General features: G+C 45.9%; 1 protein-coding gene across 1 annotated transcript in view; it reads left to right on the plus strand.

The window, feature by feature from the left end:
* Window positions 1-26,560, plus strand: part of Tg (thyroglobulin) — a 222,818-nt gene that overhangs the window by 26,845 nt on the left and 169,413 nt on the right. The window contains exons 15-23 of the mRNA XM_074069262.1: window positions 399-501; window positions 1,214-1,414; window positions 2,392-2,604; window positions 3,910-4,064; window positions 7,814-7,970; window positions 9,444-9,668; window positions 16,382-16,531; window positions 20,731-20,901; window positions 25,846-25,962. Of these exons, the coding sequence (XP_073925363.1) occupies window positions 399-501; window positions 1,214-1,414; window positions 2,392-2,604; window positions 3,910-4,064; window positions 7,814-7,970; window positions 9,444-9,668; window positions 16,382-16,531; window positions 20,731-20,901; window positions 25,846-25,962 (1,492 nt within the window). The remainder of the gene's footprint in view (window positions 1-398; window positions 502-1,213; window positions 1,415-2,391; window positions 2,605-3,909; window positions 4,065-7,813; window positions 7,971-9,443; window positions 9,669-16,381; window positions 16,532-20,730; window positions 20,902-25,845; window positions 25,963-26,560) is intronic.

Consider the following 26,560-nt stretch of genomic DNA (forward strand, 5'->3'; position numbering starts at 1 on the left):
TTCCCCATTATGGATGCTTAGGGCCTGTCTAAGAGTACTTATTAAAAACCCTGCCTGGAATTGGTGGAGTTTGTTCAGAGGCATGACTGGGCTATGAGGCTGGGTGGGCAAGGGCCCCCCGCCTAACTTGCCACTCAGCAGCTCTGGGACATTGCTCCAGCGTGTCACTTCTCTGAGGGAGCCTGATTTTCCCTGCCCTTACCTGGGATAGCTGCTGTTCATTCTTTGTGATGTTCTTGGAACCATTAGTCCAGGTAGGCTGTGGTGGCTAGGTTCAGGACAGGGAACCCCACATGAAGAATTGCCTGCCCATTTAGAGAAGTGGTCACCAGTTGTTTTGGAAGACCACCAATCCTAGTAAGTGGGCCTCCAAAGCATTGCCTGTGGCTTCCTCTCAGGCAGGAGAGTATGCCGTGCTTCAGAGGTTGGAGATGGGCACCTGGTGTGTGGACCTGGCCTCAGGAGAAGGGATGTCACCCAGCACAAGCAGCAGTACCCAGTGTGAGTAACTCTCCCTGTCCTTGTCACCTCACAGCATTCCCAGTGAGCACTAGGTGTGGAGTCCCTAGAGATGCTTCCTGTGTTAGCCTGGCTACTTCTGCAGCTGGGTACACACTCCTGGCCGCTGTGTCCCAGGCTTCCCATCTGTAAAGCAGGGTACATGCCTGCAGTGTCATGTGCTGATGTTCCCCTCTGCCTGAAACCACTGAGCTCCATTATCCTCAGGGTCAGCCCCAAGCTCCTTGGCATGGCCCAGGGCCCAGTGCACCTGGTCCTGTGTGTCTCAGGCTTCTTTTGCTTCTCCATCACTTGTGCTTCAGAATCTTGTAACAAATTGTGGTCAGACTTTGGAGGAAAATGAGCACTTTCTCTTCCCAACCCCTACCCTCATCTGCCTCTGCTCAGCTACCTACAACACATCCATCCCTCCCAGAAGGATTCTGAATCCCAGAAGCCTTTGCAGGTCTCTCCCATTGCTGACTTGCTTCCCTAATGTTCTGTACATTGCTTACTATGGCCCTTCTTCTCCTGATCTGGAGAAGTGTTTTTATTCATGCTCCTATAAGATTCTGAGCCTCTCAAGGGCAGGCAATGGAGAGGGGGAGAGCACAGAACCCTGGGGGCCCTGTGGGTGGTTGAAAAGGCTATGCCTTGAGTGGGGAGCAGGGACTACACACACTACCTGGCTCACCTGACTTGTCTCTGTGCCCAGGCCCAGGTCTCTGTGAAGTTCTTAGGAGTGGAGCCCTGTCCAGAAAAATTGGCCCCAGCTACATCCCAACCTGCCGCGCACAGGATGGGGGCTTTGCCCCAGTGCAGTGTGACCCAGCTCAGGGAGGCTGCTGGTGTGTCCTGAGCAGTGGAGAGGAATTGCCTGGAACCCGCAGGTTGGGCAGCCAGCCTGCCTGTGAGAGTAAGTCTGACCCCTGGAAGGACCACAGCTGCACATCTCGTGTTTTTTCCTGTACCCAGGCCGATGGGGCTCCAAGAAATGGTGTGTGCAGATAACCGACTACATTCTAGAATAATTGACCAAATACAGGTCTACATCAGGGGCCTGGAGACTCAGGGGAAGGAGGCTTATGTGTGACTGGGAGAACTGCTGAGGCTGCTGGAATGCTGGAGTGTTGAGCTGATATGTAGAGGTTAAATTTAAAAAAACTTCCAGGCAATGAATAGGCAGAGAGAAGGGCATAGGGCATTCAAGGAAGAGTAGCCTGGCCTGGAGGCAGAGGGGCCAGAGGAGATGAGAGTGGAGAGACAGGGAGAGTGGCAGGGACAGTGGACACGGGAGGAAATTGGGAAGCCATGTCCATCTTTGCAGTGGAGACTGGCTCAGATGTGGAAGAGGTGCCACATGGGGGGCAGAAGTCTGGCCAGGAGGCTTCACTGTTGGTTCAGGCAGAAGCTGAGGGAACAATGTAGGCTGGAGTGACACTGAGAGGCATGAGCCACAGTCTCACAGATGCTGCTGTGTTTCTTGCTCAGGTGGCAGCAAGGCCAGAGATGCCACTGCTAGGCTCAAGGTGCTAGAGCAGGACTGGTCATGGGCTGCTGTGTCCAGAGAACTGGGCTGTGGCTCCAGGTGGGAAGTGGAGAGGATAGTTTGGGAGCCCAGGGATTTGGAGGGGGAAGAAGAATAATGAAGGTGTCTGAGCTGGAGAAGTTGCTGCAAGACTCAACTGTGCTCGGGGGTCTAGTAAAGGTGAGAGATGGTGGACTTGTCTAGGAGGAGGATAGAGAGGGAGGGGAAAGCCTCAGGCCCTGGCTGAGAGCTGGGTACAGTCAGGAAAGGACTCAGGATGCTGAACTGGGGAAGCAGAGGAATAGGGAAGAGTTGAGACCACAGAGTCGGCAGACACCCACTGCTCTCTTCTCTCCTGATCCTAGGCCCGCAGTGCCCACTGCCCTTCTCTGGCTCAGATGTGACTGGAGGAGCAGTCCTCTGTGACACAACCTCAGGCCCAGGAGGGGCCGCTATCCAACAGTGCCAGCTTCTTTGCCGTCGGGGCTACAGGAGTGCATTCCCACAGGCGCCACTGTTGTGCAGCCAGGAAAGCAGACGCTGGGTGTCGCAGCCGCCACTGCCCTGGGCCTGCCAGCGTGAGTGCCCTTTGGGACATCTGCTTTACGCCCCACTCCCTCTCAGGGCTACTACTGAGGACTGGAATGTGGCTGTGTGACTGCTTTCTTTCCCCTCCCCAATGTAGCCTTTCCATGGTAAGCCAGGTGGCACCAGGAATATCAGAGCTACCCATGAAACCTTTCTTCTGGAAGGGGCACATGTGCTCCTCAGGCCCCTTGAGTTAGGCTTTATTTGTGACTTCTCTGCAGCCATCTGCCCCTTGGGAGAGTTGCCATCATTGCAGCTCTCCTGGATGTCTTGGGTTCAGGACAGATGTTTGGCAGTAGGTATTCAGCAGCTGAATTGGGGATGATATGCTAATGTGCTCAGAACTGCTTGTCCAGCCCGAGAGTGGCCTGTCCCATCAGCCTCCAAGCCTACCTGAACCTCCAAGGTAAATTCCTGGTAGGACAGGGGTTCCAGGCCCTGTGCCAGGTGGGCATCAGTGCCCTATGTAAACACTAGCCCTCCTTCTGTGCAGAGTCCCTTCTTCTGCTGTCACACTGAACCCACATGACACATGTAGGAGTCATGCACACAACTGTGTGGCACTGCCAGGCTCTGACCATGTCTGCTTTGGAAAGGACTTGTTGTGATTACTCACAGCCAGACCAGGCATGGGTGGACATCTGAGACAAGGCACTTGGAGCATCTGGAAATGAGACCCCGATCCTGGGACTGACAACCAAAAGACTCTGGGTGGCTTCCAGAGTCTAAAGGACAGTGTTAGTTGCAAAGCACTCTGGGCTATAGAGTATTTTCATCCAGAAAAAGTTTAAAGTATGACTTGGACAAATAAGTGACATATCCTTTGACTTTGGCAGGGTGGCCTAAGATGGGATTAAGACCAGGCTGATCACCATTGAGTCAAGACAGTGAACTTTGGGAGAGTAGAAGCCTGGGCTGGTAGCCTCTAAAGTTGACTTCAGGGCTCCTGTGTATGATTGTGCAGGTTGTCAACTGAGCAACCTTACTCTGCAGAGTAATATGGAGTGTGCTTGCTTGCATGCAATGCAATATGAAAGATTTTCCAAGGAGAATGTTGAGGACCCCTGTAAATCATCCTGGTTTAGGGGCAGAGGCAGGACTGATTTTGTGAGGTGCTAAATAATTCAGATACAAGACATCATGCTATTTACAGTGTGAGGACAACAGTGCAAAATGGCAGTGTTTGTATGTTTTACACTAATGAGGAAGAGTTATTTTTTGTAGAGGAAAATCCAAAGAAAAGGATCCCACAGGTCTGTTGCCTCTGCCTGCTGACCTCCAGTGCTTGCCTGCAGGGCCCCAGCTATGGCAGACCATCCAGACCCAAGTGCACTTCCAGCTCCAGCTCCCACCAGGAAAGATGTGCAGTGCTGACTATGCAGGGTTGCTACAGGCTTTCCAGGTATTCATACTGGATGAGCTGACAGCCCGAGGCTTCTGCCAGATCCAGGTATGTGCCTGTCTTTCCCACAGTGAGGGTCTGGGCTAAAGTCAGGGCCACTTCAGAGAGCCTCAGGGCTCAAATGAGCCCATGGGTCAGGTTCACAGTCACTTATTCTACCAATGGGTGAACTGAGCCCAGACCTGGAAGGAAATTTGGCCAAGATTAAGCATGTTGAAGCAGAGGTAGAACCCATACTCATCTCATAGAGGGCATTCTCTCCATGTAAGGATGTCACATGTGTCCTGAACACTTATGTGCTAAGAGTTATGCAATGTGATCCTGATAGGAACTGTCATTACTGCCACTTTGTAGATGAGGTAAAGGAAGACCAGAGAGTTATAATAATTGGCCCAGAGTCACATCAGCCAGCTGTGTGCACTCTCTCTTCACATTGGGGCCAGCTGTGTTCTCCAACAGACCTTCGAGGAGATCTTCTGAATCCTCCCTGGAAGGAGAATATTTCATGACTCCTGGAAAAGCATCCTATAATCAGTAATGCAGAGCAGAGCTTTTCAGCTGTGTAGGATCAAGGAATTTAGTCATTTGAAGTCACAAGTGTTCACAGAGAATTTTTCCAAGAATTTTTAAGTTGCTCAGTTAAAGAAGTTCTCCCACTAAGGTCAGCTAAGTCATCAGAACAGTTCATTATTGGCATGTCATGTTAAGAATTTTGAAGAATACACACTTTCAAAAACTACAGAGTATTAGTTTTAAAACAGAAACAGAAATAGATATTATCCTTTTATCCAAAGCCATGCACTTAGCCACGATATTAATTACTGAGCACTGACTGTGTCCCTGGCGCCATGCCAAGGGTTCTGCATTCCTTACCTCTAGTTATGCTACTGTCCTGCTGGCCAGCTGCCACCAGCCCCCAACTTACAAATGGATTAACTAAAGCCTACAGAAGGGAAATAAATTGCCTAAGATTTCTCATAGCTTAGTAGGTCCATGTCTGTCTGACTCGTTCACTGCACCTAATTCATTTTTCATTCATTCATTCATTCATTCATTCATTCTTCATTCTTGAATTTAACAAATGTTTGAGTGCCTGTTGCAGGCCAGGCATGATTGTAAGTATGAGAATTATCAAAGAGAATCAAAGTCAGGCATTAGTTAAAGTGGTAAGGACAGATTTTATAGTAATAGACTCAGTGATGGGGAAAAGAGTTCAGTGTGAAACAAATTCAGCTTTGATTTGCTATAAGTCACTGGCATTTTAAAAGGTTAGTGAGGGAATAGGTTGGAGCAGAGCAGGGATTCACTAGCAAGCAGGAAGTAAAGAATTTCAAGAAGATTGGGAAGAGGGCATTGTTCCCTGTGAAGTCCATCTGGGTTTGCCAACCAGCACTTAATGGACTTAGGCTCTGCCTGTCATAGAGGCAGGTGTTGACCGGAACAAGTAGTCCATTCTGCTGGGAGCTTGGAGTTTTCTAGGCAGGCACTTTGAGGGAGGGATTGGTTATTCCATGATATGACTTTGAACTGTTGGAAACCATATCAATGCTTGCTCACGCTTCCATAGGAACATCCTGAGGTCCAGGAGGAAGTCTCAGAGGAACCCGATATAGCTTGAGCCAAAAGAGCATCTTTTGCAGGCTGCAGTGGGGATATAGTCTTTGGGGACTGTGACACTGAACTAACTCACATCAGTGACTCAAAGGGCTGAAGGAGAAACAAACCAGGGCTGATGTGGGAGAGAAGATGGAGAGGAGGGAGAGGGTTTAGAAAATGGCCAGGCAGGCCTCTCCAGGAGCCATCGTTAGAAGGAAATGAGTAAGGTGAGGCTGAGGCCTGCGAATGTATGGTCGGATCTACTGTAGAAGAAATAGAAGACATACCCAGTCTGACCCATAAAATCAAGGGAATGTGTAGTGGGTGCAGTGAGAGTGGGCCTTGTGGGTTCAGGGCATGCATACCACTCAGGGCCTCGCTACCTGTAGCTAGGACAGGTGGCTTATTCTACATGTGGTGGAATACTGTTGAGGTTAACAGTGACATAAATGATGTGGGTTTTCAGGTTTGGTCAGCTACTTTGTGGAGAATGGACTCTTAGGGGACAAGGGTAGGAGCAGGAAACCTTGCCACTATCTGGGCAAGGTGAGGGTGGCTGGGGTGGTGGGAGAATATGAGAAATGGAAGAAGGACTTGTGACATAGTGGCAAGAATTGGCCCACAGAATCGGGTGGTAGATAATGTGATGTGGGGAGAGGGAAGCATTGAGGATGATTGAGTTTTGGTTTTCAGGGACTAGGTGGAGGAAAAATCACATGGTGAGGAGCAGAATGTTCTAGAATCCTGGGGACCTGTGAGCTGAGAACAGTACTGAAGATAGGGCTGTATCAGAAGGGAGCTGGATCAGGGGTCCAGTGATGGGGACTTCCAGGACAAGGAATCAGGGTGTGACCATAAGACAGAGCTTCTAAGTCTGGGCAAGCCTTATCTCCAGAAGCAGAAGGTAGTACACACATTTCCCTGGCAGAGAGTTCTGGATTTTGGCTTTTACTCCAAGCTCATCCCAGCATGACCTGGGCCCCTGACAATCTTGTTGACCTTCATGTCCATCACTCGTTCACAGGAGCTCCTTGGAGGCCAAAGGGAGAAAATAAGTGGCTTGAAAGCCTTTGCACTAGGAGCCTTGGCTGAAAGCCTAACAGGTTTGCCAGGGTTTGAGTCTTGGCTCTACCACTTAGTGGCTGTGGAATCTTAGACAGTTCCTCAGGTTCTCTGAGGTGATTCCCCATCTGTTACATGGGGTGGAGATAGTCCCAACCTCATAGATTTGTTTTGGATATTAACCTAGCTCATGAGTTTAAAGTACTTCACCCAGGACTTGACTAATGAAAAATGTACAAATATTGTGCCATATTGCCTTCTAAGAATATTAAATGCCTGTCACACAGCAGGTTCTCATTATATGACACAACATCCACTTACTCACCTTTGCCAGGGGGCATTGAATGAGGTGCAGACACTTAGGATACAGTGAGAAGGTACCATCCATGAAGGAAGTCCTCACCAATACTGATTTTATTGTTACCTTAATTTTGTACTTCCCAGTATCCAGAAATTAGAAAGTATTTCTTCTGTGTATAATCTACCAAGTCTGTGAGATTTTGTTAAAGCAGACTGGATAGACTAATACACTTTTTCAAAACGCATGATATGAAGAAGGAAGGATATAGCTTGTGTTTGACTCTGGACCCTTGCCAGGCCCTGTCTTTGGGTTAACACACTCCTAACAGTTTGCATCCCTGCCCTTGCCTGAGGATCCTGCCATCCATCCATTCACAGATATGCCACAGGTGTGATGTGGCCTCACTCAGGCTGGGAGGGGACATCAGGCCAAAGAGCCAAAAGGAGGAACCAGTGGAGACTCTGGGGTTCAGAGGTAGGAGGAATGCAGGGGCATGTCCTGCTGGGTATGTGATGGTGAGGACATTTGCCGAGTCTGCTGAACTTGTGTCACCAATGAAACAGGTGACACAAGTCAGGAGCACTTGGGCTTTTGATGCATAGAGCTTGGTTCTTCCTCCACTTTCACCTCTATTCACTGGGTGACCACAGCTGCTTATCTAGTGTCCCTCGACCTCATTTCCTCAGGTGGAGAAGTGGGTCCTATTGCCTCACGCCCTGAAGCAGGATGATGGATGAATACAGGAAGTAATATAAGCCTGTTCTGGTCCCTGGCACAGGCTTGACACAGCTAGTGTCCTGCTTGTATTACTGGACTAAACACGCCATTCTCCATGCAGGTGAAGACATTTGGAAGTTCAGTTTCCATCCCTGTCTGCTACAACAACTCGGTGCAGGTGGGGTGCTTGATGGGGGACCGTTTAGGAGTGAATGTCACCTGGAAGTCACAGATGGAGGACATCCCAGTGGCTTCTCTTCCTGATTTGCGTGACATTGGTATGTTTTTGTGCACTGCTACCTTGAAGAAGCCAGGCAACCTCTCTGAGTCTCAGAGTCCTCATCTCTTCCTGGAGCCAGTGAAGTCTCAGTGCCTTCCTGTGGTGATGAAGGGAGAAAGTCAGTCACCTGGCCCAAGGGAAGGACTGTGTATTTAAAAACATATAAAAATCAGTAGAGTTCTGATCAGCAAACAATATCATGTGCATCAGAGCTTAACTGTGCTTTTGTGAGAGCTTCCAATTCTTCTCCCTATTTCCTGTGCACAGAGAGTTGGGACAGAAGTGTGAAGGGGGAGGTAGGGTAGGGCAAGGGTGTCTTTACTGGCTTATAATTTATGTCCCAAACATTTCCTAATAAAATACCTCAGACCACTGTCACTATTTAAAACTAGGCAGCTATGACCTAGATGAATTGAGAGAGGACAAAGATCTGGGAAGAAGGGGGTAGAACAGATTTTATGATGGCTACTGCGGTTAGCTTAAGCTTTCTGTGAGGATAGGAAATAATGCACATGTTTGTAACCAGAGGACAGAGGGCAACCCCTCTCTGTCCTTGATCATCCAGTGACCAAACACCTAGTGTGACCCAAGGTAGCTGGAACTTGGAACTTGCCCCGTCTTCTATGAGGAGAAGCTTCTGGAAAATATGGCCAGAATATATCCTAGGAGGCTAATTTCAACTTCATCATTCTCCTTCCTCCTGCTGTTGTCATGGCAATAATCTGTGTGAATGTGTCTCCTCCCCCTTCCCCAGAATTATGAATTAGTGTTTCCATCTGCCTTCCTCCAGAGAAAACTTGGACAATTTGGGCATGTCCGACATGTAGAAGTATGAGACATTCTCCCTGGCATCAGTGTGGAAACAGAACGGTGGCTCCAGGCCATGGCTGGCTTTCCCGTAGCTCAAGGCTGCATGAATGTTTGCTGCCTGCTGGGATCCACTTGGCTCTCCCTGTCTTCTCCCTAGGAAACCAGAGTTGGGAAGCTGGAGGCCTCAATGTTTAGCTGAGTACTGAGACAGAAGTCATTGCCTCTGTTTCCCTTGAAATGGCCTTCCACGTACATTCCTCTTCAGGTCCTCACCAGTTCAAGAGAGGCATTCCAGACCCATTTGGCAGATTTGAAACTAAGGCTCAGATCTGGTGGCTTCTGAAGATCAAGGATCTGGACAGTGAACCTTAAATCAGTGACTGAAGATTGATATCCTATACTAAGATGAGCCTCACTGGTGCTACAGACATGACAGGAGCCCAAGACCTGGGTTGGAGTCCTCCTTGTTGTTCTGACTCCTCTGTGACTTTGGCCAGGCCAGTCCCCTTCTCTGGGCCTCAGTTTGTCCCTCTGTAAAATGAGAGAGTACATGATGTCTATGTCTTCTTTCAGTCAAGATGGTCTAGGCTGCTCTGTCACTTTGACAGAGCCTTGCATAGAGAACAGTAAGGTGACCTCTGCCTCATCCCTTGTCTTACAGAGAGGACCCTGGTGGGCCAGGATCTCCTTGGGCGCTTTGAAGATCTAATCCAAAGTGGCACATTCCAGCTTCATTTGGATTCCAAGACATTTCCTGCAGACACCTCCCTCCGTTTCCTACAAGGGGGTGATTTTAGCACCTTTCCTAGCACATCGCTTGGGTGCTTGGAAGGATTCTCTCGAGTGTCAGCCACCAGCGGGGCCAGTCAGGACCCTTTGGGGTGCGGTAGGTCCACCTTTGTCTCTGGCCTGCTCTGTGGAGCATTGGGAGGCTTCAGGAAGGGGCACTGAGTTCTGGAGACACACAGAGTGGAAAACTGTTCGTGCTTTTGATCATCTGCTCTGCAGGGGCATCACCTACTAGCCCTCATCCAGTAGGAGGCACAGCGAAAAAGAAGAAGCCCATGTGCTAGGTTATCCTTTCTGTTAGTTCTGGACCAGCTCGGACCCTGGGGCTGGGTTGGGCTGTGGGTGAAGAAACCAGTGTCCATCCTGCATCCTGGGTGGAATTACTTGATCTGGTTATAGCAATATGTCCCTTGGCACAATCCCCAGATGGCATTTGCCAGCTGAGACTCAGGGAAATGGATTCTGGGGAAGAGTTACATAGGCTGCTCTGCTCTTGCCCAGGAGTTCCTCTGGAGGTTATTTCCACAGGACTGCAGCTGCAAATTCCTTGAGTGAAAGCTGTGTTAGCACCCTATCGCTACCATGACACATGCCCACAGATTTAATGGCATAAAATAGCACAGTTTATTATTATGAAGTTCTGTGGGCTCTATCCCAGCATAGGTCTCACTAGCTAACATCAGGTATCTATAGGGCTGTGCTTCTCCTGGAGGCCTTGGGGGCCGTGCCTCCTGCCTTCTCCAGTTTCTAGAGGTCAGCCACATTTCTTGGCCTGATGTTCTTCTCCTTCTGTTGTCAAAAGAAGAGGGGTTGCAGCCCACTGACCCTGCTTCCTGAGCCACCTCTCCTTCTAAGAACTCTTAATTACACACAACTGAGTAATCCTGGATTCCCCCAGATTGTAAAGTCAGCTGATTTGCCACCTTAATTCCATCTACAACCTCAATTCTCTTTGCCATTTAACCTAACATACTCAAGGGTCTTGGTGCTTGGGATGTGGACCCTTCTTTATGGGGTGGTGCTATTGTTCTGACTGCACCAAAAACTTTTGAGGGTTTCAGAATGAGGGGTTTCCTCCCATATGGAGGGAGATGGAGAGGCATTTTTATTGAGCTGAAAAGAGAGAGAGAGATGTTCTCAGTTATTTTCTGTTCATTACATTGGTTGCGATACAAAAGCTGCATGGCTTTTCCTTTTCTGAAATCCATGCCAACTTCTAGACTCCACACTGGATTTGAGATGCAGCTGAATCCTAGCACAGGGGACAGAAGCCCAACCACTTCCTACTAACATTTACAGGTTGCTTTGCAGTTTTCAGTGTGGTTCTACAAGTATTTAATATTTACAAGAGCCCTTGGTGGCAAAGAATCTCCTCATTAGACAGATGAAGGGACTAAAGCTCAGCTTAAGTGGGACTATGCACCTGTCCCAACAAGAATGATTCACAGGAAAAACTCAATGTTGGCTGAGTATCTGTGGGGATGATCTTCAGGTCTCTGGGCCCAGAGCCCATGATCTGTCTTTCCACATCATCAGAGCTGCTCATACAGGAGGAAGATAAGCATGGAGCAGAAGTGGATGGTTCCACTTGCCAGGGTGGATGGATTAGGGTCATGGAGGCTGAGAGTTACTCAGAAATATCTGCTACTATGTTCTCTGATTTTAATATGAGGAGTTCATGGCTCCCTACTAAAGACTTGAAGTAGCAGAGTGTGCATGTGTGTGTATGGGCAAGTGTGTGTGCATGTAAAATTCACAGGAAATAAAGGGGATGGCTAAAACTCGGACCCTAAACTCCCTTTTTGGGAACTTGATCAATAATGACTATCAGTTCCTATTGCCTAAGAGATGAGAGAGAATTAGCTGGGATGGTTTTTCCTTTTTTAAAAATTATTGTACTAGGGGTATATTGTGACATTTACAGAAGTTCTTACATATATCTTAGTTGGATTCACCCCCTCCATCATTCCTGGAACAGTTTCAACATGTCTCATTTTTCCACTCACATACATGAATACATAATATTTCCACGATATTCACCTTCCCACACCCTTTCCTTATATCCTTTTCCCTCCTACTGGTACCAACCCCCAAGACAGGACATATTTTGCCTTCCTATTCTCTGTTTTTGAGAAAAAACAGATGTTTTTGTTTGTTTAAGATAGCTACACAGGGTGTTTAATTGTTGTATATACATATTATAAAATGAATTGGTTCATCCCTTCTATTTTTCTCCTTTCTACTTTAGTCCCCTTCTTACGGTGATTGCAGCAGGTTTAAAAATTCTGTATTCATTCTTATGTAAGAAGTATTTTTCTCCTGAGAGAAAGCCCTGTATGTGTCTATGACTCTAGGAACTGGTAACTGGCTCAGTGTGGCAGGGGCTTCAGGAAGCTCTTGTGGGAGCTATAGGGTATTGTCTGGGGAAGGGACCCACTGATAAATTTTCCCAGAATGTACTTGCTCTAGAACAGGAGAGTCACAACTTTTTTCTATGAAGGGACAGATGATAAATAATTTTAGTTCTTTTGGTCACATAATCTCTCTTTCAATAACTCAACCCAGTCACTGTAGGAAGAAAAATATGGTTGGGTTTCAATAAACCTTCACTTACCCATACAGAAGGCAAATTGCATTGGGCTCACAGGCTGTAGTTTGATGGTCTTTCATCAAGATAAGCCTAAATTCTGTTTTTCAGCTGCTGTGATTGTCAGTCATACCATTTGGCCCAATGCCCTTCCTCTAAACAAATAGAAAGGTCCAGAATGGAGTTCAAAAAAGCAGTAGCAAAGACCTTGGGTCTTCTATAGTATCAGTTATAATGCTAAACGTCCCTTACTGGGCCTCTGATATGTGTGGGGCCTCACTAGCATTCCTCTGTCCAGAAAGTTCGGTGTTACTAATCCCATATCATGAATGAGGAAACAAGGGCTATGAAGTTATGTACGCTGTTAGGAAACTGGTCTCTGAAGTCAAACACACCTGGCCTGGAGTCCTGGCTCCAACGCTTCCTCATTGTGGGAACCAGAGAAGTCATTTTCCTCATGGGTATAATTTGAAAAACTATGACAATAAAACCTATGAAAACATGGAACCGCCAATACAAAGCACATCTCTTGGCTCATAACCAACTCTCAATGAATGGTTTTGTTGTCTATTAGCAGTGTTGCTATTTAAACTTAGTTCTGTCTATTTCCAGATTCTTTTGTTCTGTCCTTTGCATCACACCTCTACCATTTAAATAAGGGGTCCCAGTGAAATTGTGCCTTCTCATTCTTATATCTATCCTTATTGGCTCTTTTTCTTCTAAAACACATCTGGAACACAGTTGTGAAATAACAAAGCAGAGCACTGTCCCATGGCTTCTGTTTGTCATTTGAACGGGGCTTATATTGATGGCCTCCTGGGAGGGCAGTGACTCAGGCTAGTGTAAGCATCCATCCCCCATACGTCATGTAGACATGACATCACCCATCCAGGGACCTGGGCACATTTGTGGAGTGGAGGCCTTGTTCACAGCTCTAATGGAGTCTGCTTTGTTCACATTCATGCCTTGGAGCCTGACATATGGTTCCAAGGCATCCTTCATAGCAGACTGGCTCAGTAAAGAGGATCACAGGGAGATTGTGCTTTCCATTCTAGATGACATAAACTTTCACTTATTCACTGTAAATTCTTATAATAAAACTAGGTTCTTATAGATTTTCTCTGGAGTAGTATGTTATGACATTTTCTCTCCTTCCTCCACACCTTCTTTTCTTCATTCCATCCATCTCCCAAGCTTTATAAATACAGTTATGTCCCAACACCATGTCATATACTCAGAAAAGCAAAAGACAGCTCCAATTTGAAGGAACTCAGAATTTAGTTGGAGAATGATAAGTGTATGGGCAGCTGAACTATAATGTGAAAAGTCCATCAGAGTGGGGAGTGAGGCAGCTGGGCTGGTGTTGAAGATGCTGGATGTCTGTAAATGCGGTTAGCCATTGCTTAGCTAAGAGCAGTTGGGAGGCAGACTCTCTCTCTCTCTGTGTGTATGTGCTTCTGGGGGTGACAAAGTGATGAAGAACATTGTAGAAATGGAAATTAGTGCAAAGGCAGGGAGTGGTGAAGCAGTTTGGCTTCATGAGGACAGTGTCTATTGTTTCTATAGCTGAAGAATGTTGTCTATGGCTGGAAAGGGAGAAGGCAAGGGTCAGGTATGGGTGTGTTTCAGAGAACTTCCTAAGGGGTGAAAGACTACATTTATTCATAGATATTTTTCCACAGAAGCATGGCTGTCACTCCTGGGGTCTATAAGAAGGATTGGCAGGAAGTGTAGCATGCCCCCAAACCTTATAAAACCCTCAAACTCCAATAGGCAGAACTGTCACATTACACAGAGGGGCTAAGGGGCTTTCCCAGTGGCTCTGGGGGAGGCACATCGTTGAAGGTGATTACCCATTGACACCATGAACTTCTGGATCTTGAGAGGGCCACCTGCTGAGAGAAGGATGCTGATCATTGAGCTTCTGTCTATTTTGGCCTACAAAGTGACCTTGGGTGGACAAGGCTCTTGATGTCAAGGGCCAGACAGAACCTGTGGGAAGAACTAGCACACATCTGGGGCAGACAGGAGGCGTGGGGCTTGGCCTTGTAGGAAAAGGTATTCCATCTCTCTTCTTTCTATACTCCCCCAATACCTCAGGTTGTGGAGGAAGGGCTGCTCAGGCTGGCCAGGAAGGTTTTGTTTTCCTTCCTCACTGAGTTTTAAGGGCACTTATTTGAAAAAAAAAATTCTAAGTTCTGAAGTGCTAGAGCCAGTCGTCAACAACCTGACTCATAGAAGTAATGAAACTCCACTCTCTGAAAGAGGATATTGTTTGAGGCAGGCCAGAAAACACTACTCAGTTTCCAAGATGTGCCTCGAGTTTCTGATTTACTCAGAAATGCCAAGTGTACACGCAGACCAGAGGCAGTAGTTGCTACATCAACATTGGCTCCATCCCAGAGCGTCCCACTCCTTTGGGCTGATTTCTTTACCAGAGGGAGGTAGTTGGACTGGTAGATGGAACAAAGGCTTTGGTTCAGAGATGAAGGGGTGGGGTTGCAATCCCACCATTAATCACGTCACTGGCTAGTTAACCTTGAACTTGAACCTCAGTCCTCTACAGTCTAGGATGGAGATGATACCTTTCTCATAGGATTGTGACATAATACATTAGAACATCTGGTACTACACTTAGCCTATTTTATAATTTTGCCTAGTCAATACCCTTTCAAGAAAAGCACACGAGGAAGACCCGCATGAATACCAGGAAGCTTAGCTTAAGAAAATACTAACCCTTGGCCGTGAGGTGTTAATTCACACAAAGTACACAGCAGAATGCCAGATGCAGGTAAGCACTCCCAAATGCAGGCAAGATTTCAGCTCATTTACTGAGTAAAACCTCAGTCCTGGAAATTATTTGACAAACTTTTGGGAACACGACACTGAAGCAGGAGAAAAAACAAAAAGATCCTCCAACCCCTTCCCTGAGCCATCAGAATCAATGTGACCGAGTTCCTGCACTGGCTTCAGAGCAGAACTCCCAGGGCCTTAACTGAGACCTAGTGAGAGATGCATCTTTCCAGGTGGGTTCCTGGTTTCCTAGCCTGTGTCATATTAGAAAAGGGATTGCAGGTGTTAGAACCTGAGGCACAGAAAGCACTGACTATTGGTGGATTAGCAGTATATTTCCAGGAAGGATTAAAGTAAGGCACTGGCACCCAGGACACCAAGTACAAGTTTTGCCCTCAGGGCTGGATTTGGGTATTTTGAATCTTTCAGAAATTCAGCAGATCTGATGACAAGAACCTCCTTTAATATTGTACTCTGGGCACCCCATTCACCTCACCCTTGTCCAAGGTATGAGCAGCACTATTAGTGACTGACTGACAGCAATGGAGGGACTATAAGTTAAGTAAAATGATCATGAGTTGTTGAAACTGTTCCATACAGAAAGATCACCCTGTTTGGAAAGAGTGGGTGTTAAGAATGGCTACCAAGAAGGACTTCCTCAAATGCAAAATAATTGTCACTTATTGCACACACACAACTCTGGTATTATGAAATGTACTGTGTGCTCATTATCCCTACACCCTAATAAGATAGCATTTGTAATCCCATTGCTCACAGGAAAAAATGGAACCTCAGGAAACTCTGAAGCTACTTACATGGGTGCAGTGGGCAATGAGAGAGTTTACTCACTCTGTCTGCATCCCCAGTGTCCCTCCCACCATGCCCTTAGGTTTGGGAAGTGTTCCCATGGTAACCCATGGATGGCTCTAATCTTACAAGTTTTCTCCCATCTTCATCTCCTGCCATTCTCTCTCCCCCTGGCAGACTAAACTGGAATGGTAGTTGGGCCTTTTTCTTGCTGTTCCTTGAATAATCCAAGGAATGGAAAGAGATTTTGCACTTGCTGTTGTCTCTGCCTGGGATTCCATTCTCCTAGATCCTTTCCGGGGGTCCTCTTCACCATTCAAGTCTCAACAGTCACTTTTCAGAGGGGCCTTCTCTTGCCAGTGTGCCCTTGCCCATATCTAAAGGTCTTGTCTGGCTCCCTTATCTCTGGAAGCACTCGGCACCTGGAAATCTGGGTCTGTCATTCTTCACAGCTCTGCTCTTGGCTTTGGAGACCAAGGTCCACTTGGTTCTCAATGGACATTCATTTAACATATGAGTTCTTGGGCTGATTTTAGGATTTTACATGGTCTATGTGTCCTGCAGCTATAGCTGTAAGGTGAGCACCTTGTTCTTTAACATAATTTTTCTGTCTTTCTTCCTAGTTAAGTGTCCTGAAGGAAGCTATTCTCGGAATGAGCAGTGCGTTCCCTGTCCTATTGGGTTCTACCAAGAACAGGCAGGCAGCATGGCCTGCATCCCATGTCCTGCAGGCAGAACAACAGTGGCTATTGGAGCATTCAGCCAGACTCACTGTAAGTCCTATAGAGGCTTCCATGAATGAGAAGCCTGCAATGCAATGACCACCGGAGAGCTGCCAACCTCGGTGCTGTGGCCGTGTGGGGATAGATGTTTCTATATTGGGAGACTGTCCTGAGTATGGGAGGAGGTTTAGTTGCGTCACTAGGTCACATCCATTCCCTGCCAGCAGCACCACCTCCCCCAAGTTGCGACAACCAAACATGACTCTAGACATTGCCGTGTGTGTCTCTCAGACAAGGGCAAGGAACCAAATTGCCCACTATTGAGAGCCACTGGGCACACAGCACAATAATCAAAGTATCCACCTTCTTTAAATGCCTATCCCCACCAGACCCTGGGATGGGTGACTTACCTGCTCTGTCTCATCCAACCCTCCTAACCTCTTCCAGGTAAGTAATGTAGCCCACATTTTACATACAGATAAGGTTAAAGCTCAGAGAAGTGAAGTAACTTAACTAAAGTCACGCTGCCAATACAGCTGACCTTTGAACTAGGTTTTATGTGATTCTGAAACTTCTGATTCTTGTAAGTGAATCTTATCAGATCAGGAAGTGGAAGATACTTTCCGTGCATACTCGTTACCATCACTATTCCTACCACCACGACACTTATGTTCCTTTTGTGGCCCTGTGTTTGCCAGGATTATACGTACGTAGCCTTCCCATATGTCATGTGATTTCACTTGGCCTATTTGCTTAACAGTCACCTGTGTATTGTTGGGTTTTTCCTAGCAAGGACCCATGACTTGCTTTGGGCACATCTTTCCATGTTAGTCTAAAATTGTGTCACACGAGGCAAGCCCTTCTTGCTTACAGTATGAGTAACTTCCAGAGCTTTTAAAACAAGCAATCAAAAGAGATCAAGTCAAAAAGAAAAAAGAGAGATCAACAAGTCATTTTCTTTGATATGGGCAGTTTCCCTGGTCAGAAAGGCAGTGCTAATAATTCCAGAAAGTTGAAGTCAGAGGATTTTTGGAGGTGGGAATCAGCCATTACCCAAGAGCAGAAACCTCTCCAGCAACTGGTGTCCTTGACATTGGGCATCACCATCTGCTTGTACACACTGACCTCAGCCCCCATGGTTGGAGATAACTTATGCTAAAACCATGCCAGAGGAGCACTGTCTTAAAAGGGCATCAACGTCATATACTACACCTCATTTATGGAGGGAATGTGATAGGAATGGTGGGGAGCAGAGTACAGAGGCAGAGGCTTGCACCAGCTAGAGCCGACTTGATCCAGACCCAGCTGCATCCTCTTACTGGCACTGTCTACAAAGTCACCTTCCTTCTGTGTGTGTCAACTCTGTCATCTACTAGATAAGGCTGGTGATTCCTCACTCATAAACATGCCTTAGTTCAGGCTGATCTTACACGTGACCACAGACTGTGCAGCTTAAACAGTAAGCATTCATTTTTCATTGTTCTCATTGTCTGGGGGTAGTGTGCTGGCATGACTGGGGTGTGATGAAGGCTCTCTGTCTGGTCGTATTCTTACATGGCCTTTGCATGGTGGGTGCACAGAGCCTGCCCATATTCCTCATGGAGTAGTCCCTGCTGGTGCTCCACCCTCAAGACCTCATCTCTACCTAATTATAGCTCAAAAGCCCCACCTCCAAATACCATCACATTGAAGATTAAAGCACTAACATAGAAATTTGGGGAAGAAATGACACAGCATTCAGTCAATAACAAACCAGAGTCAAAGTGTTTAATGTGACAATAAGCAGTCAGCCCCACCCTGTTTTTTGAACTTTCTCTGTGGTAGAAAAGGGCTGGTCTGCAATCTTCTTTGAATATAGAATTGGGGTTAGTGGACTGTTACCCATGGTCAAGGATGGGATCACCCCTAGGGTTCTGTTCCTCCCTAAGTTCTTATTTAACTCTATCTCTCTGCCTTGTTGCAATCATACTACAGAGAAGTCTGTGGCAGGAGAATCTGCTGAGTTTTAAACAGTGTTCAGCAATTACAGTATTCCCTGGTTTCTTTTGGGTGTTAGCATGGCTTTTAGAATCCCAACTATTCTACATAGCTGAAGTCTATATTCTTACACTTTTCTTGTGTATCTCCTAATTTGGTGAGGCCATGGGATCATGTTTGGAGACCTGTTGATATCAAATAGCTCTTTATTTATTTGTTTGCATGAACTCATGTTTAGCATGTATACCATGGAAACTATTTTATTTAAAAAGTAGACTTTTAACCTCCTCTTCCCAAATTATTATTAATTATTATTAATTAATTATTAATCAGTGGTGTGTAAGTCAACTTTCTAGTCACTGGGACAGAATGCCTGACGTAACTCAAAAGGAGTTATTTTGCTCACAGTTTCAGAGCTTTCACTCAGTTATGGGCAAGGAGTACGTATACATGGCAAAGCAGCTCACATCATAGTGAGCAGGAAGCAGAACACACGGAAGAGCAAGGGCAAGACACAGTCCCCAAGGATCCCCAGTGACCTTTTTCCAATCAGGTCCACCTTCCGCTGTTCCTCCAACTCCCAGAAGTCTAATCAAACTTTGAGTCCTTCAGTGGATTAGGCCATTCATTAGGTCAGATCCTCATGACCTAATCTCTCTGGAAACGCACTCACAGACACACCCAGAGTGTGATTTACTAATTTCCTAGGCATCTCTCAATACAATCAAGTTACCTCAAGGCATATGGTCTTATAGGAAAAGGAAGCATGTGGACTATGTTGCAAATGTGCTGTAATGTAATCAATAATGAAATGGAGGTGGGTGTTGGATACCATTACAGCAGCCATGCTAGGACTGTGGGGCCCAGATGGCTAAGACTTCCAGGAAGAGAAAGTAACTGGAGTACAGGGAATTGACCTATCACTACATTTTGGAGGGAGCATGTGTAATGTGTCAGACAATGAAAAAGGCATTAAGATTCAGTCATGAGCAAAAGCAGACCCAGTGCCCACCCTCATGGAGCTTCTGTGGAATGAGAGGCAAGTAGTTACCAACTACTTATGGAAAAAAAAATGACAACATGCTTCTGCTGTAAAGGAGAGGTGTTGGTCCCAGGGAGAATGTGTAACAGTTGGACAAGTCCTAGTTGGGAGGACCCAGAAGTGTAGCCAGGTGTCTTTTAAAGAACAGAACTTTCTTTATCATAGTTCTGGATGCTGGAAGTTGAGAATCAAGGTGCTAGGAGGTTTAATGTTTGATTAAGGTATCCCAGACTGCACCTGCTCTCTGTTCTCACATGGCAGAAGGTACAAGCATTCTTCCTTGGGTCTCTTTTATAATGTCACTAATCTCATTCATGAGGGCTTTCCACCATCATGACCTAATCACCTCCCTAATGCCCATCTCCTAGTATATCACACGGAGGATTAGATTTCAATGCATGGGTTCTAGGAGGACATGCACATTCAGACTGTAGCAAGAGGACTTCCCTGAGGCCATGAAGATTGAGATGTATCAGCATGTTTTTTTGTTGCTATAATGAAATACTAGAGGCAGGCTAACTTTATAAATAAAGAAGTTTCTTTCAGTTTATGGTTTTGCATGTGCAAGGTCTTGTAGCTACATCTGAAGGGTCTTCTTGCTGGCAGAGTCCTGAGGAGATACAGGGCATTGTACATGACAGTCTTTTCTGGTGTCTCTGCCTCTTCTTATAAAGCCACCAAAATGGAATCATGGATGCTCCACCTTAATGACCTTATCTAATCCTAATTACCTTCAAATTCTCTCCCCCTTCCCCCTCCCCCTTAAGAGTAAATTTCCATCCTTAGTTTAATACCTCATACTGGAATAAATTTCAACCTTTGGGGAGAGAAGCCGTATTGGAACAATAATGTTAATGGGCATGAGTGAGTGGTGGGGGATCCACCCAGCAAGGGCTGGGAGCAGTGTGCACCAGCAGAGGGGCCACTACTTCACCTGTGTTTGAGCAGATGGAAGCAGAAAGTCTGGTGTGCTCAGGACCCAAAGGCAGGAGATGATGTGTGGAGCTCAGTGTGTCTGTACAGGTGTTGGGATGAGGGGCACTTTATGGATCTTGACAGGAAGCTTGGGTGTCATCTTTTGGAGAGGGTGGGGACACTGAAGGGCTTTCAGCTAGACTGTCTGGGTCAACATGTGACTTGGCTATCTTACCAATGCCTGGTGCTGGGAGTTGGAGGGAAGGTGAGGACTCCAGAGTTCATCCCTGATTGCTATGTCCATCTCTCGTTCCAGGTGTCACTGACTGTCAGAGGAATGAGGCGGGCCTGGAGTGTGACCAAGATGGCCAGTACCGAGCCAGCCAGAGGGACAGGGGTAGTGGGGAGTCCTTCTGCGTGGACAGCAAGGGGCAGAGGCTGCTGTGGTCACAGACAGAGGCCGAACTCTCGGATGTTCAGTGTCTGAGTATGTTCTGACGGGTAGATTAGCCACAGTTGTTGGTGACAGGGGTTTCTGGGGTGCCACAGAAACAGGGGATACAAGGGATGCATTTGTCTCCCACACTCTGTTTTGAAAATGTCAGCCTCCATATACATTGGAATAATGGTACTTTGAACAAATATTCTTTACCTAAACCCAATAATTATTAGTACTTTGTACTTTGTTTCTTAGAATCATTTGAAACTAATTTTCAGACATCATGAGACCTACATACTTTAGTATGCACAAAAGATGAATTTGTACAAAAAATAATCAACTAAAGCTTCCATCCTTGCAGGCAGCTGGCCTCTGTGAATCTTGGCAGCGCTGCATGTATGTGGGCAACACACACATGCACCCACATGCATGCTTATGCATGCACAGTTGTATGCCGTGGAAAGGTTGGGGGTCAGTCCTTATTCATACCTTCTCACTGGGTGACCCAGAGCAAGTCCCTCAAAACCTCTCTGATCCTCAGTGTCCCTCATCTGTTTTCTGAGACATGGAGAGGGTCAACATCATCCCATAATATCAACAAATACCCACTGAGCACTACTCTTTGTTAGGCACCATTTCTCAATGAGGTCACAGGTGGCAAAGTCCCAGATGAATCATCAAATGTCCTACAAAACAAGGTACGATGGAAGTCTGTAGAGCAGACAGGTAGAGCATGGGCTAAGGTCAGAAGTGGTTTAATTCCATAGGTATTCATTGTTATGATGTAGTCTTGGGTGGTCATTTACCCTTGGTGGATTCCTCTTCTGTGAAATGGGGACATCAGTACCTACCTGGTGAGGATGGCTGAGTAAGTACATTAGCAATGCCATGCGCAGCAGAGGTAATGAATGTCAGGACATTTCCTCTAGGTCATTAGCCCCTTCCTTCTGCTCAAGGTCCTGTGGCTTCCCTTTCCTTTCCCATTGGAAAAATCAGTGTGATCTCTGCTTGCCACACTCAGTATCACTGTGCAAGAAGAGGGTCTGGCATAGATGGGCTTCCCACATACCAGCCTATGGTCATCTTAAGGGGTAGATACTATTAACACCAATATTTTAGTTGAGAAAATCCAGGCAAAGGGTGTTGAAGTGCTTCTCCTTATCCCGGTTAGAATATAACATGTCTACAATGTGAACTGGTTTGTGTCTGACTCCCAATCACCTGTGCTTTCCATTGCACCAATCTGTCCTTCTATCTAGATTTATCTACTCCCTCCTTAACACACATGTGCACACATGCATGCAGATGCACACAAATGCACAGTATACACATGCACACACACACACACACACACACACACACACACACACACACACAGCCTTCTGTCCTCTAGGGAAGTTGGTAGAGTTAATGAGAATATATCAGAGAAAATCCAAGTGAGAAATTATCATTTTCTAATACTCAAAGCAATCATTCCCTTTATTTAGCAAAGAGCTAACAAATCCCAAGGATTTCTAAGAAATTTTTGTTTGGCATGAGCATGTCTCTGTGCAGCAAATCCAACAAAAATCTTATTCTTTTTCTAGTCTCCCTCCTCTTGGACAGGGCTAACATCGTGGAAGTTGGAGCTGGCAAATGCTGTGAGAGATCAGTGAGGAAGCTTCCTCCCAGATGAGGGAGAGGGCGTCCACAGAGGGGAGGCCACTTGTCCTATGACTCGAGTGCCTACTGGCCACTCAGGGATTATTGCCTAGCTGCTCTGAGCCCCCTTGCATCTCTGCTATGTGTTGGTCTGAGGATTGGTGCATGCAGTTTGGAGGGCATTCTTGGATTGCTCTGCCCAGCAGTTCAGAGCAAAAACGATGCTTTAATCAGTAGCACAAGAGCATCCATGAGTCACAACTCAGATCTGACAGCTAGAGGATGCCTCTGGAGATGTTGCCTCATGCATAGCCTGCAGGGCATCCTCAGATCTTTGGCTTCTTGTCCAAAGCTTTGAGCTGAAGTTTCGCTTCCTGGTGGTGCAGCAGGATTTCCATGTTAATAAGCTGGCCCCACTGGGACACCAGTTCATCTCTTCTCAGCATTGCTAACTTGCCTCGGAGAGGAGCTTCCACTTCAGGAGTGGAATTTTAGTCACATTTGAGCCTTTTGTCTTTTAGAGAATGCACTGGACTCAGAGGTCAGCTGTATAACTCCCAGCGCAGTGTCACCCTGAGCAGGACTTGCCTTCACCTACCCTATTGCCACGCTCTGTCCAGGTCTCACTTGTTACCTAATCACATTGCTGCCAGACCCTCCCAATTCACCCTCCTGCTCAATCCATTGATCCCCTAGGATGCTTCCAGCAAAATTATGCTAAAAGGCGATTGTGCTTTTGCCATGTCCTTTAAAGTTTTGCAGTGGTCTGCACCACTCTCGGGATATAGTAAAATTGCAATATTATACGTCCTCTCTGGACTCTTGCCACTTTAGACTGTGTGTTCCTTTGGGACTAAACTCTATCTCATTTCTTGTTCTATTCCAGAATGGTAGGCACTTGTTGACAGACTGAATGAATTGTTCCACTTAACTGGGCTTCTTCCAAACTATTTCCTGAAGGTCTTTAGGGAAGTAGATTCTCCCTCCACTAGAATTCCTGTGGCCAATTTTATACTTAGGCAGGGGTCCTTGTAGAGGACAAAGGGACTTGGTTTTTGGTGAGTTGTTAACCATGCATCAGTTCTTCCATGTCATTTTATTTAATTCTCACAACCAGGAAACTGGGACTCTCTGAGGTTGAAATGTGTTTGAATACACAGAGCTGATGAGGAGTGGTGACAAGAGGACCTGACCTGGGCTGACGTCCTCTTTACCCTGCTACCTCCAAATCTTAAATCCCTTCTGTGGCAGCATTGTGGGGTTCCCTTGAACTCTCTATGATACTTGAGTAAATGTGCTTCTCCACATTGCCTTTGTTTATTCAAAGAGCTCATCTGACCTTGACCAAAGGAGATATTTCAAGTTCATCTTCCCTTTAATTTTAGAACCAGTTTTCGAATTCTTTGGTCTTTGCAACCCATGCTAAAGATTTTGCTTATCATATCATGTACCTTTGCAGAGGCACGTGCTTGCCGTTGGAATCATACCACCATAATGTTCTCTCCTGGTTTCCCGGTGTCATAATGATGTTGTTAAACATTCATTTGTTCATGTCTGCATTCATGCATCCTTCCATTCATCCACTCAATAAACACAGAACTAGTGCCACTGTCTCTATGCTAGCTCATACGAGTTCAAATATGATCAGAACATTTTCCTTGCCCCAAGACAGCTGTAAATGTCTGCTAAGAAGAAATTTGGTACATGGGAAATGATACGAACAGAGCATATAAATTTCTAAACTCACTCAGTGTTCCACTGGCCACTTGGTTGATGGATGGTTTCTGCTATGTTGGCAAGAAGCTTCTTCCCAGAGTGCTGCAGTGTGATGATCTCGGTCATCAGCCTCCCTTTTCCGAGTAGCAGGAGATTCTCTCAATGAAGAGCTGAGTTGATTGCATTTTCACCAGGGTGTAATTACAAATGGAAGGACCTTGCAAATTTTTTTTTTTTGTCTCTCAGAATGTTCGAGCATGTGTCTATACCAACTTTGACTTAGGCTTTGTTTTCTCCCTTCTTCCTCTTCTTCCTCCTCCTCCCATTCCTTCCTCCCTCCCTCCCTCCCTCCCTCCCTCCCTCCCTCCCTCCCTCCCTCCTTTCCTTCCTTCCTTCCTTCCTTCCTTCTTCATGGCACTGGGGTTTGAATTCAGGGGAATTCAGGACCTCATGCTTGCTAGGCAGGTGCTGTTATTGCTTGAGCCACTCCACCAGCCCTGGATGTACCACTTTGCAAACTTAAAATACTTGGCTACATCAAATTGTTGAAGACTTAAGGCATGCTATTTCTATATTAATGCTTCCTTCTGCCAACTCCATCCCAAAAGGAATAGAGATTTCTTATTTTTATGTTCTTTTTATGAAAACTGAGAGGGATTGCTTGGGATGCATTAGATGTATCTTCTACCTAGATTTATCTCCTTTCTCATTAAATGCAAATTAACCTATTGACTTGATGAAACCAATGTAGACGTGAGGCTCGATAAAGCAATGGATACAGATGATAAGGAGCACTTATGTACATGTTTATAATGATACCAACAAAGAACCAATACTTATATGCTTTGGGGCTTGCAAATAAATCTTGCTTTTTGATAGTTTCCTGCAAAATATTGACATACTTGGGTGTTTGTGGCTTGGAAGATGGATCTCGCTCCTTGAAAAAAAAAACGCCATGAGTTTTTGCTTGGCAAGGAATGAGTTCCAAGTCACATAGGCTTGAAAAACTATCTTTCTTCCTCTTTGCTTGTCTGGTTCCATGAGTATGTGGCTATACTATTCCCACAAAATGGACCTCAAGTGTGCCTATGGTAACTAGAGAAGCAGATGCTTGCTTACAGCTTACACAAACACTGTCTTACAAATTCTTGAGCCACATGACATGGCTCCAATTTACACAAACTCATATGCACATGCCTGATTTTTCTTTTAAAAAATAGCTTACCTCATTTCAGAAAGTATTCAAGTTGTTTTAGGGAAAGAACATTTTCAATAAAATAATTATGTGTTATAATTAGCACACAAAGTCAAGGACAGGGAGCTATAAGTTTAGGTAAAAAAAATCAGAAGCAATGGGAAGAAATGAGTGGAAAGGCCTAATATAGTACTAATTTTTCCTCTTACCTCCTGATAATGAGGTAGAGAAAAGGAGTTGTGGTAAGTTATAGTGCTCAGTGTCAGATGTGAGCTCCTTAAGGACTTGCCCTGCTAGGGTCATTTGTGTGACAAGCAGTGTGAGTGGAGACATGGCTTCTTGATTTCCTATGACTTGACTCTTAGCTTGCCTTAGCACTCTTGGGCAGAATCTCTATATCCTTCAGAGACAGATTTCATAAATCCATTTTATATTTTCAGTGATGCAGAAATTTGAGAAGGCTCCAGAATCAAAGGTCATCTTCAATGCTGACACTCCTGGGTTGGTCAAGTCCAGAATCCCTGGTTCTGAATCCCCACTGGTACAGTGCTTGGCAGGTAAGGGCTGTGGAGTGCTGCACATAAGGAGAATGTGCAGAAGATGATTTGCTGATGTTGGCAAGACACACCAAGTCAAACCACTCAACCTATGATGAAAAATGCAACTTGTCAAAAACATTGTTAACCAATTGATTTTTAAAATGAATGCTCAATTCACAACTTCATTGCAGAGTTTACCATGTATCTACTAAATGCCAAGATTTCTACTAAATGTCAGGGAATAGAAGTGAGCAAACTTGGTTCATTGTGGAGCTATTTGTCCAGGTTGGAGTATGCATCTGTCTTTGGAGAGGTAGTGATAACAGTTATTTATTGAGCATGTATCTTTATAAAGATTAATTGTCCATACCCATTGTGTCTATCCATATAGTAGACCTTGTTATCCCAAGTTACAGATGGGAAAGAGAATTCATTGAGAATGTAAGTGGTTTGTTCCATGACACAGAGCTCAAAGCAACAACCTACAACTGAAGCCCAGGCCAATGGATAGTAATGTCTGCAGTCTCAAGCATTGTATTATACCTCCTTCTGTGACCAAATGTGACAGAGAAGTGAGCCAGGGAAGCTTCTGAGTGTGGACTGTTCTGCTAGGGCT

This window comes from Castor canadensis, chromosome 3 (genome assembly GCF_047511655.1).
Source record: "Castor canadensis chromosome 3, mCasCan1.hap1v2, whole genome shotgun sequence".
Taxonomy (NCBI): domain Eukaryota; kingdom Metazoa; phylum Chordata; class Mammalia; order Rodentia; family Castoridae; genus Castor; species Castor canadensis.